At 51.3% G+C, this 12,884-nt stretch overlaps 1 protein-coding gene across 5 annotated transcripts in view; it reads right to left on the reverse strand.

Annotated features, from left to right (window-relative positions):
- Positions 1 to 12,884, reverse strand: part of LOC125952599 (ABC transporter G family member 23) — a 36,204-nt gene that overhangs the window by 8,608 nt on the left and 14,712 nt on the right. The window contains exons 1-2 of one of the 5 annotated variants that reach the window (XM_049682168.1): positions 10,529 to 10,621; positions 3,002 to 3,456 (exon numbers count right to left, since the gene is read on the reverse strand). The exons of 1 other annotated variant lie outside the window; for it this stretch is intronic. In XM_049682168.1, coding sequence (XP_049538125.1) covers positions 3,002 to 3,012 — 11 coding nt within the window. In that variant the 5' untranslated portion in view covers positions 3,013 to 3,456; positions 10,529 to 10,621. Of the gene's footprint in view, positions 1 to 3,001; positions 3,457 to 3,526; positions 3,610 to 10,206; positions 10,226 to 10,293; positions 10,509 to 10,528; positions 10,622 to 12,884 lie in introns of those variants that run through there. 3 more of the 5 variants (XM_049682171.1, XM_049682170.1, XM_049682169.1) reach the window with 3 other exon arrangements.

Genomic DNA, 12,884 nt, shown 5'->3' on the forward strand with positions numbered 1-12,884 from the left:
AGAGGATGGCGAATATTGTGTCGCCAGCCGATATTCTTCCTTCTGCGACACAACCATTTGCATTGGTTGGTGCATTTGTATCTTAATGAACGTTTGCTAGAAATTGGCTGACAATAACGATTATCCGTTTCATCATTAGATCCAGACAGTATTTTCGTAAAATAGGGCTAGCTAGGGTAAACGCTTCGGGCTGGTCCCAGGGACCAAAGGTTCATTAGCATCGAACTTTAGCAAACGATGTGTCGGCCAATACATCAAAACCTTTGCGGCGCAAGAAAGCAAATGAGCCGTATTTGTTGTTATTCCAAACGACTTCCAAGTTGCGTTACGCTAAACGGTTGCCATTGAAGGCAGAGAGTTGCGGTGTGGTCGGATGTACCTAACCTTGAAGATGTCCGCTTACGGTAGAACGATGTTCTGCCAGTGGCGGCTGCGTGGTGTGGCGTGGCGAAACAAAAACGCTAGCCAACAAATGGAGGGCCAACCAATCCTCAATTGGTTTTGCGCGTATACCGAGCACACGGTATACGCGGTGCGCGCTAATGGCGGTAGAAATCTGAAACATTTATTTACCCTCTTGCGACCTCCGCCCCGCACCACGAGCGAGCGAACGCGCGTTTCGATTCCCTTCAGGCATACTTATGAGGCCACCTTGCTGTCAACCGGTTTCTAATCGTCCGAGTCCAAGTCCACCGACGGCACAGCACCACCGACATCACACTGGGGTTGTGTCCAGCCTTGCCTTGACTCGCTGTGGTGGGTGTTGGAGACTCGGTGGGCCAAATTTCACCCCAAAAAACGTGCTTCATCATTACCACCCGCAGGTTGGTGGCGCAGATGGTGATGAGTTCGCATGCCACTGTGCAGAGTATCTGTCTGTCTGTCGGTCTGTCTATCCGTCTGTGCATGAGCAGGATCTGAGGAGGATCGTACGATCTTTGAATATTGATACGATTGGTGCGTGAAGCTCACGACCACTGGCGATCATCGTCCACGGACAGATCGGTCGATCGTACGCACACTGTTACACACGCAGTAAGCAAGTGGCGAGTGGCCAGTGTGGCCCGTCACTAATCGCACTAATTGATGGAGGGACGCGCCGCACAAGGCTTTCTTTCATTGCTCGATCCTCTTAGATACACACACACACACACACATGCATGTGTCGTGAGCGACAGTCCTTGCAAAGGTATACTCGCCCAGTGCAACGATCACGGATCACGCTGGACAAGTAAGAGTGGTGCGTGACAGCGTGAAAGAGAAAGAAAGAGACACTCGCACACACGTACGCGCGCATGGACGCACGCACGCACGCAAACCTGAACGAAACCGAATTGACCTTCGGAAATGTAGGCCGTCTCGTTTGGGTTGTATAACATGCTAGCGGCGCTGAGCTGCGCGCTAAGTTGCGCACGCTCCGTCCTGTGTCTTGAGCGGTTCAGCCCTCGCCGCCGTCGTCGTCGTCGTCATCACCATGGCCATCATAGCGATCATCACGTCGCGTTTTTGGGGGTCTTTGGCGCTTTGAATGCAGAACTGGCGTTGGGTGGATGTTTTCGGTTCGGCATCTTTGGCACCATGAAGCGTCACCGAGTTGCCCTGCACAATGCCCCTTGGCGTTCTCATCGGTGCCAAACTACTATCCAGCTCACTTACAACACGCCAACGATCACTAACGATCATCAGCAACGGAGCACCCGTTTGCCAGCGGATTACTACTAGACGAGTGTTTTTGATTATTTTTTTCCGCTGCTGTACATCTGATTGTTGTGACAAATAGTGCACCGTTGTTCCATCCGCCAGAGGGCAGATGGCGTAACGCGCACGCGAATGATCACCATTACCACCGCGGAGGACAACTGGAGGGAGTAGAGTGCGGTGTAGAGAGTGGTCGGTTGGTGCTGGCAGTGGCATGGTGGCCGTGCTTGCCCTTTTCTGCACCATCTTAATGTGGCGTAATTAAGCTATGAACACGGACCAACGAAGTCGACGACGACGACGACGACGGCCGACGGCAACGACGGCGGCATTTATAGTTCGACAGCAGCAATAACAACGGCTACAAACGAACACAAAATCAGGAAAAAAAAACGACGATGAGCAACCACAGCCCTCTGGCCGGGAGAAACAAATATTAAACGTGTCGGCCACGATGTACCAACGTAGTAAAACCCATTAACCGCTAACATTGGCGGTGGGAGCAAGGCGTTGGGATCGATGCGATCGTGTGGCTTACCAACAGGGAGATTGTTGCCTGTTGCTGTTGCTAAATGTTGTAAAACATCCCGGCAGACGATCGAGCGAACATTGCATCGTTCGTAGTGAGCTGATCGATTGGCTGCATGACGGGCGCTCAATTACACGATCGGTTTAATGCTCATTTGTAGACAACGGATCACAGCGTGTTTCGCGATGAGTCTAATGTAAATGCTCATATCAATGCCGTTGCTTGCATTTAAATCATATTCAATTATGTCATTATCAAGAAAACCTCTGAATCAGAAGATAGCAAATGATACAATTAATTTGGTCTTTCAAGTGAGTATCAAACACATTTCCAATCTTTTATGAGAAGAATCAAACAGACATAATACCAACAGTGGACAATTTCTTCTTTAACAAACAGATGCGAATAACTTCAAGCGGATATTTCATTCATAGAATTGATTTGGATTTTTTTTGTGGAAGTGGAACATGCAACTGACGTAGGCACACATTTGGATGGTCTCTTGAAGTCGCTCAGATTCTTTAAATAGTTGAAGTCAGTTTCGCAATTGCCACAATGTTATATTGTTAGCGAAATCTCCGTAATCGTATTTTCATATTTGTAAAATATACTACGATTGCAGAACTACTAAAAAGTAGCGGACATTTTCTCAACATCACGATCACCTGCTTTCACAGAAACGTTCTCTCCGCAAACAAACACCGAACCGTAAGCTTTGGACGCTGTGTGCGTCCGTGGTCTAAAATTACACGAGATTACTTCCGGTCTACTTACGTTATCAACATTTTGTCATGTATTGCTCTGCGTCGATTAGGGAGAACTTGTTTGACGGCAACACCCGTCGAGTACGGTTTTGTTTGTGAGTTTTCACTTCCGTTTCGAGTTTCGACGCCTGATGGAGGTGGCAGAAGAGTAGTAGGGGTAGGTTCTTTTCACTTTAGATCACTTTGAACACGGGTAAGCCAACGTGTGTGTTGACACGCGGTACTATTCGGTCCGCGAAAGTGCTCGCGGAAGGAAACTGTAACGGAAAGGGAATCCCCGTTGTTGTTTCCTCCCTTTTTTTTGGGTCCTGTTCGCTACCAAAACCTAAAAGACTGTCCCGGGAGATCAGCCTACTTAGGAATGGAACGGAACAGAAGTTGTGCGAATTCGCGCGTGTATGTCACTATGGCGATTCAGACGTGTTGTTGCACAATTCCAATCAATGCGAAAGAGATTGATGATTGCTGGATAGAACAGAAGGAACGAAAACGAAACATTAAATCGCTAGCACAGAACGATACCACGATATCCTACATTACAATCAGCACTGAGCACATTCAGGAGCGTTCCACATGTACACACTTTCGTTTCATCAGAGTTCTACTATCGCACTGAACTCCGTAATGCTAGCACACTGGACAGGCAGGCAGATCTACCGCACCGCACCGCATCACTCACACCTCCCACCACCACCACCACACCACACTGTCGATGGAACCGATGAAGATGTTGACGATGGCGAAGGAAGGAACAAAGGAAGATTGCTCTGGTACGGTGGATGCTGAGAAGGTGCTACTATACACTCGGTAGAGAGCTCGGTAGAGATCGTAATCGCAACCGGAATCGGCAAGAAAGTGAGAAAATCATAGGCCCCACTCAGGCCGCATTCTGAGATCGGGTTCCGCATTCGTTTCGTATCTCGTTTTTGCGGCTCCCCTCCACGCTGGCACTGGCACTGGTGGCTCCGTGATCCAGGTGTTCCGGGGTGTTTCGGCGGGATTCTGCGGTTTACTTCCGATCATTCTATGCCGCGTGCTTAACCGCATCGTATCGCGCAACACGAGAGCGCACAGGCCCCGTCAGTTCAGCTTACTCTCCTAGGAAAAACCCTAGATCGTTACAGCCCTACTACCTACCACCATTACCACCAGCACCATCAGATCATCAGATCGATCGTATCGCTCCGCTGGTAAAAAAAATCTGGTATCTCTGTGTACCCCTGCACGAACCATAGATTTCGTCATTTTTCCATTCCGCCAGCAACGGATAGCGCATGTAGAAAGGTATGTAGCGAGCCGAGTCGAGCCGGGCGATCAATTTGCTTGGGGGCCACAATTGAGCAACGAAACCACCGAGCACAACGAGCCACCATTCCACCACAGACCACAGCATGTGTGTGCTTCTGTACAAAAATCATGCCACAAAAAGGGGTGGACGAACCACGCACACCACACCACTCGGACGACACACACACACACACACACACACACACACACACAGACGATCGTGCATGCAGTACGCCACCTGAATGTATCAGAGACGGGGCACACCAACACCGCGCAGCGACGTAAATCGCGTGAAGGACATCTTGTACAATTTGCTTGCGAATCACAACATTGGACCGACGGTTCGTTGGTCCGTTGGTCCGTCGCCCGGTCACCGTGTAGTGAACAAGCGTGGTCGAAGGTTCCGAGAGGCGCGAGATACGTTCCGCCAATTCAAAAGCGTCTTTCGAGTCTCCGAGTGGAACCGAGTGGCCTTTGCGTGAACCGTGGTTCTCCTTCCCAACCAGCAGAGCTCGCTGCTTTAGAGAGATGGCGAAAAATCTCATTACACAGAGCAAATGAAGTCTCATTTGGCTTAGAGGTCTGTTAGTTCTTGTACACTCTGACACGCTGAGTTGCTTGTTTTACATCGACAACTCATGCAATCGTGAAGACGTGGTTCGTGGTGGCGTTTGATTATGTTCTTTGAAGTAATTCGTTTTTAGAATCCTTTTTTATGGAATGAGGTAAATGGTGGGAAAACCCAATGGAACCACCACTTGAAACAAGTGCCGGAAATAAAAAAAAACATTGCATAACAACATTAACAGCCCATAGAATGAATCTAACGAAGGCAGGCGACGCCATCGCCTCGATGTCTAGGAGAACCGCTCAAGTCTTTAAAGCCACATGGTCTGACCAGTCTGCGAGTGGTGGTCTCCGAAATGTGGCAGACAGCTGCGGCCATCCTGAAAGCGCCCGCCCTGGACATTTGATATTAGCCAATGTGTAGGGATGTCTTTAGCATGCTATGGTGGCTATGGTAACGTTTATGCAAATGACATTTTCCTCGATCCTCGCTACCAATCTCGCAGTCGCATTCCGAGTCGGTTGCCTCCCCGGAAAACCAGTTCTCTTAATGTCCGATTCCCCTTCCCGATCTTCGAGTCCCCTTCGCAGCGTCCAGATCGCGTCTTTGGCGCGGCATGATGGCGGCCTCACGCAGCGCAAGTATGGTTCATGGTGATTGGATTTTTGTGCGTTTTTGCATAATTTTGTCCATCTTTGTCAAATCTGCGTATCGGTTTTTCGGGAACACCTCGGATACACATGGCAAGGCACGGTTTGACACGAACACGAAAACGTGTTGCTCCGTACCGGCAGATTCCATCTTTTGCATCTCGAACGTTACGTCAGCGTCGCAAAATGGCTGAATTCACTGCAATTGAAATTCATTGCGCAAAGGACAGGTTCTAGAGCCGCCGAAGGCCAGGAAGTGTTGTTGGCTTTTAGTGTTGGGTGCATTTTTCCGAACGGTGATAGATTACGTAGGCTCTAAATAGCTGAGCAAAATCGCGTTAATCAATCCAAGATCCTAACTTTGCATTAGCATATTTAATGTGCGAAGCGATACGAGCTGGTCGCCGTCGCTTCCGGACTGTCCTGAGTTCGGAATGTTTGGTTTCCTTGTCTGCTGTGGACACAAAGGGGACTGTGACTGTTTGGGCAGTTGTTAAATGAAGTTGCATTCGAACGCTTCCTGTATCTTCCGAGGAATCCGGCCAGCTGTCCGGGCTTGCGATCACTTCCTGCTTGATCACTATCGCTTTCTTATTAGCTCGCAGCAACTTCTCACCCAGTAGCAGTAGCTACGGAGTTGCCTATCGCTTAGAATCTTGCCAACAAATCGTATACAGATCAGTGATCGCGGGTCAATCCCGGTGGCGCAGCGTGACGTACATCGCGTGCCCAGCAGCACAAACAACCGCTCAGCTGGATTTTCCCAACTCATTCTCGAGCTGTTTCGATCTCGAGCCACTTCCACCTCGAGCCACGAGACGTCGAGGCTAAGCGAAGCAAGAGAGAGAGAGGAGGAGAGATCAGACCTTCCTCTCCCTCTTGGCGGAAAAGAGGCTTTGGCTGCGTCAGGCATTTCTGAATTGTCGTCGTTTTCACTGCTGCTGCTGGCCGTCGGGCGTAACGTTTTCGTGTGACGCATTCGACGCACAGCTGAGCCTCCAGGAGGAGGAGATTGAAGGGGTGCGATTGTGCGAACGGAGTTCTCATCACAAACATCACTCGACGCATCACTCCGCGAAGTGGCCCACACCAAGAGTGGTCACCAACACTCGACACCAGAAAGCAGAAACTTCATCCAACAACAATAGCGGCAAAAAAGGCCTCATTCACCCCCTCTCGGCCGACCTCAAGGAGACACGACGCTTTCGCGGCAACGGTAGTTGAATGTTGGAACCGTCGTTGTGCAATCATCAGCAGATTCTGCCAAGTGAGGGGGGTATAAACATTCGCGCCAATAGCAGGCAGCCACCATCGTTACAACCACCGTTGCTCAGCAACCAGTCAAAGCAACGAGGAGACTCAGACACTAACCAACTGACCAACGATTTTGAGGGCACATGCCACAGCCAACAATCCGGTCAGCCGAACGCCAAGGAACGGGCAAGGGGCTGCGTTCGATAAGGATCCAAGTGGCATCGAACATCGGCACTCGCGTGCTGGCCTGTGGCCTTCCTGCGCACGGTGCACGGTATTAGTTTTGGTGTGCGCAATGATTGTTATTATGCACGATATGTTGTAGCCTGCCTGCTTGCTGTTGTCCACACATACGACGCGAAACAGTGGCGCACGCTGCTAGTGCCCCCTTTCGCAAACCACCACCGACGCGTCTCTCTCTCTCTCTCTCTGTCTCGGTCCTCCCTCCCCATGCCTTGCCACCCCTTGTTACCACGGAATGGGTGGGCAACGCAACGCGCCGGTGGTAAGGCGAGCGATTATCCAATTCGATTTGAAATCGTACTTATCTAATTCTACCATTTTTGCACACCCCAACACTAACCCCACCACGAACACTGGTGCGGTGGTGGCGGTGGCGGCAGCGGCAGCGGCAGCGGCAGAGGTTTGCGTATGAGCACTATAGGCGCTGGCTTCTCTTTCTGGTGTGCAGAGGTGAGGCCAGTTGTTGCTGCTGTTGTTTGTTGTTGGTGTAGTGTGCTGCGCAATCTGCGCAATCTCTTCGGCTCTGCGCTGCTGCTGCTGCTGCTGCACGCCATGGTGAGAGCCAAGCCAGGTGCCAATGCACCTCATCGTCGTCGTCGGTGGCGGTGGCGGTGGCGGCGGTGGTGGCGACTATTGGCAACTGGTTTTGGTGGACCACGCGAACTCAGTTTGCTGCCAGCGTGCGCGTGTGTGCGTGTGTGTGTGTGTGTGCGTGTTGGGGCAGCCCCACGATCGGGTTGCAGCACCACGCATCGCATCGTCGCACCGTTGACGATCGCGCCGCGCTCCGCTGCTGAGCAAATCCTAGCTAGGAGAAGCCAAACGCGGTGCGCGCGCCCGCGCGTGTGAAGGCCTTTGGCACTTTCGATTTCTGGCATTGCACGGCACGCATCCGTTTTCATAAGGAGAACCACTAGAGCCGTGCTGGTGGTGGTGGTGGTCGGCTCTGTGTCTTTGTGATGGCCGCAGTAACCCCAGTAGCACCGGACCACCGTCGTACCATGTCATGGCATTGTGTGCTGGAAAGTGGACTATTGCGTTTCGTAGAACGCCCGCGTTTGCAAACCACACACAACACACACCATACAAACACACGCACGCACGAAGAGCCTAGTGATAACTGTAAAATCCTCTATGCAAACGGTCAGAGGGGCACCCCATACCAGTGGCCATGTTTGGGGATGCTGCGTTTAGAAATGGTCTGCTTGTTGACATTGATACAGTCCGTCGAGTCCGTCGAGTCGAGTAGCGCAGTAGTAGTAGTAGTGGTAGCGGCAGGGTGCTTCACTTGATTACCACATAGTACGGCGGTCGCTGAACGAGTTTGAGGTCTGAGAAAATGAGGTGGAACCGATCGCCAGTTGCTTGCTTTCAAACAGGCAACAACCAACAGTAGCAGTGACCATTGGTTCACGGCAACGAGTTTGATTCTGCTGCTTATGATTCATAGTGGATTTTCAAGGATTTGAATGCATTTTCCGATACGCAGAAGCAGCATCCGATCGCTTGATCACACACACACACACACACACACACACACGATCTCGAATCGATCGATCGGTTGACTGATTATCCGGCATTCGCAGCGCATTCGCACTGACAACAGAATTTCTTGTACATAATAATTTGTAGCCAATTGCTCGTGTCGTGGCCTGCCGGAGTGGCCTTCCCCGCAGTGGCCGCCTTCCCTCTCTGTACTCTGTAAGCGACGGAACATTCCCTTTCAATGGTGCTGGTCACTGGCACGGTGCAGCTCGATTCTCGAGAGGCTCGCAAGCGGCGTCTAGCGCAATCGTTAGATGGCCCGCGACTCTTAATTGCTACCGCTGGCACTAGATGGTGATGGTTTGCGATCGACGACAAGACTACCACCGCCTTCAACAACCTTCCCTCTCTCCCCCCTTCCAAGCCAGCCAGATGTGTTACCAGCTGTTGTTTAAACCGGTCGCATTATCCTCCCTTGGGCTGGCGGCTTCAGTGTTGTGTTGCAATATCGGCTCCGCGGCCACGGCACAGCGAGTGTCGAGCGATCCACAGAGCCACTAGTAAAGGCCATGGCTTTCGTGGGAGGTAACCACATACTCTCCGGGGCATTCCTGCAATCATATACATGTGTGTGTATGCTAGTCCTGGTACGATCCAACACATAATAATGATCCAAGAAGTAGACCACAACATTCCACGTGCGGTACGCGGGGTCATAGTTTCCCCCTGGCACAGGCGCAGCACGGTAGCAAACGATTCCATTAGGCTTTTTGCTCTACTCCGCTCCGATTCGATTGCAACCGCCAGTTATGCCCTACCCCCTTCCCCGGGAGTTGGTGGAACCAATCAATATCAATCAATCAACCTCAACCAGGAGGAGGAAGGGTTGCTGCGATGCTATGATTATTGTCACGTGAAGGGAAGCATGCTGAATGCTTGTGGAGCACAAACAAAACCAAAACGACCAAACAATACCCAAAGCCTGACATCCTGACAACAAGCGAGCGAGCGATTATAGTAGGAGTGGCGCACCTAGGAAGCGCTCCAAAAGTACCTCTTTTGCTCGGATTGCTTGCTCCTATTTAGCAATTATCAATTGAAAGCTCTTCTTCTCAGCGCTCGTACGAACGGCCGTTTTCCATTATCTACCAACCATCCCCGATGGTTGGCGATGTTGTCGTAACCAAAAAAAGAAAATTCATTCACACAACTTTTCCTTTCTAGACGCGCAACGGTTGCAGGTTTTTTGATAAACCATTTCCAGCGTCCGTCCACCTCCTTCTCCACCATCGTGCACCATTTTTCCTTCAATGGATCGTTCGCGGATCGTCCTCGATCGTCGTCATATGCTTCACTCGCGGCTCCGTGCACGATGCAACGCGTTGCGCTTCGCACGAAGAGCGTTTGCGTAATGCGTCAGACCAGACCCGGCCACAGACCAGCTATTGCTTCTTCTTCATCATTTTCGCCATCGTCATCCTTGTGTGCGGTTGTGGGGCGCAATGCTTGGTGTTCTTCTTTAACCGCCGGTGACGGTGCGCCGTCGCGTTGGCTTCAACACTTTTCCTCCGGTTCGCCATTACGGGGTTTACACTTTTCCTTCTGCACAACCGTTCCGACCGTACGCAGCACGCATAACAGTAGTGCCACGGACTGAACACTACCGCTGGAACGGACACACACACACACACGCACACATACAATCTCACAAGACATGCACGCACTTACATATGGTTACTACAAGTAACTTGCAATATACAGATATATATAATTTTATAAGTGTGCAAACACTCCACCACCCTTCACAGTTTATACCAAGAATGCAGTAGTAGTAGCTCAGGGACACGGTACGGTACGGTACGATACACGCTTTTCGCCCTTCACCACCAGTCCTTGCAGACAATTTGCGGGTTCTTTCGGCACAATATCAGCTCGACAGGAGCGCACCGACCGAGAGTTTGATCGTTCGATCGACTTCTTGAGTTGTGAAAACACACGAATGGAATATTGGATTGGGAGGAAAGCACAACACAATAAAATGGCTAGACACCTGCTGCTGACGCCACTCTCTGCCTACAAAACGGACGAGCACGCACGACCGACACAACCGTAACCTACGAGTGTCCAACGGTGAGTAAAGCTCCAGTGACTCGGCGACTCGTGGCGAACACTGGCCGCGCGCGATCACGAAGCTCGCACGATCCTACCCTGACTGCGCTGCTGCGCCGCGGTACCCGAAGGAGTCAAAAGCCGAGGCAAAAGCTCTCGCGTTCGATGTTTGCGAACGGTGGAGTTGCTCCTTTCGGGGCGGTCCGTCTCCGTCTTCTCCTTCTTCGGTCCCCAAAACACCTTGGACCGACCGGGGTTGTTAAATACTAACTCCGATGAATCCTGCTGAATCAAACCAGATGATGATAATGTTATGCAGCGGCATAGCAACGACCGCCAGACCAGACCGACGACGACGGCGGCGGGTTCGACGCGAGAGAGTTTGAAGGTAACCGAGAGCGCGAGTTCGGTGGTTTATTGATAGCCGTTGGGTTGGCGGTGGCTGAAGCAGTACCATAACGTGGGATTCGTTCTACTTAATAAACTCAATCCCAAAATGAAGTCGTTGCCATGCCTCACGTGTTGTGTCGCTTCCGGCTGACGTTTCTTCCACCAGTGGACGGCCGGATCTCGCCGGACAAACGTTCGTCGTTAATGATTGAAGGTTTACAAGTGACCAGGCACCGGGGCCGGGCCACCTCATAGGTTGAACCGGTTTTTCCAACCGTTTCATTCAGGGTTCACGACAAACGCCCTGATCGGTCTCCGATCTCCGGCTGTTACAAGTTGTCCGCCATAGCGCGTGCAGTGGCGACCACCGCGACTGGACCGGACCGGAAGTGGTGCGCCTGATAACAGTTCTCAACCCCTGCTCGGCATACCATTATCCGGTAATGATCTAATCGGTGGTTAATCGATGACCAACCCTTGGATGGACCCCCACACCACCGTGTGTGTGTGTTTGAGCGTCGCGTTCGCGTCGCGAAAGGTTTTGAATGGCATTGAGCAAGAGGTAAATCACACACGCTGCGTGATCGCTTCGCGCGGTGTCTCTCGAGGTGTCTGGATAGGTCGGAGGTTCTAGTTGCGGTGGCAAGATCAAGAGTCTACATGCGAGGTCTCACTAACAAACAGTTACATTCCATGAGCAGTGTAATGGGGGAGGGTGACGGAATACAAATAGGCGCACAGATAGCACAAGATGACCGCACGTGAGCCGGAAACCTTGTTGATTTGATCCCGATGCGAGGGTTGAGCGAGCAGCCTCGAGCGAATATTCCATTGGCAAACCATTGGATCTGAGCGCGATCAAATAAGACGATGCGCGCGCGACGCGTTGTAGTGCGGTGTGACCTGTGTGACCTGTAAGGTTTGCCATAAGCCGTGAACTAGCAGCGAACGAGTTGGCGGGACTCCTCACACACCACAAGCGGTAATCAAAGAGAGAGATCTGATCTTTAGGGGAGGAAAAAACACTTGTAACAAGATTGCAGAACTATCTATATACGCTATACTATAACTATATTAATGCGTTGCGTTAGTCTGTGTTTGCGCCGACAGCTTGACGCAAAACTGGTCGAGTACACACTGGGACTAGCATGGACGCTGGCCAGTACAGCATAGGTCTTGGGCGAAGGTGTTAAGTGCTCGACAAATACTGTGCCGGTACTGGACAAGCCGGATGGGGATGTAATGTCGTACCATTGACGTACTGGGTAATTGTCCGTGTCCGTGGGACAGGAGTATATGCTTGGGTGATCCACCATATTGCGGATCTCATACCGCGAGCCAACGCGCGAGGTCTAGTGGTTGGTGACAATCATTCTCCAACGATATCTCCAACGTAAATCCAGGGATTTCCAGCCATGGTCTCGGTGGTAGTGCCGTAAGGGCCTCGTGATCATCAGGAAGGTCAGTGCGGTGTCATGCTTGCTAACGACACGGACAGCGAATCAGAACACACATTTTTCTGTAATGATTCTTGTAACAACAATTATGACAACACTGTGTCCGACACAGAGTGGCCGGTGCGCCACGTGCACCAAGGCAAGTTAACGTTAGTCCAAGGTCACTGCCAACGTTATCCCTGCTCTGTGTTTTCAACATGCATCACTTCAATCACTCCAGCTACCGGCTACATTGCTCATTCGGGAGCTATAATGATGATCACCGGGTGGGGTTTGGTGGCGCCGCTTGACACTTTACGGCACATTCCCGCATTTACGCTCGCTCCGGAACGGAACAGGCCATGGTCAATGGCCACAAAATGGGGAGCGCAGTAGGCCGCGTGTGTTTTACGTGTTTGGAATTAAAACCCCTGCGCTTTGTGCTGCTCCCAGGGCACCGAGCATGAATAA

This window comes from Anopheles darlingi, chromosome 2 (assembly GCF_943734745.1).
Source record: "Anopheles darlingi chromosome 2, idAnoDarlMG_H_01, whole genome shotgun sequence".
NCBI classification, from domain to species: domain Eukaryota; kingdom Metazoa; phylum Arthropoda; class Insecta; order Diptera; family Culicidae; genus Anopheles; species Anopheles darlingi.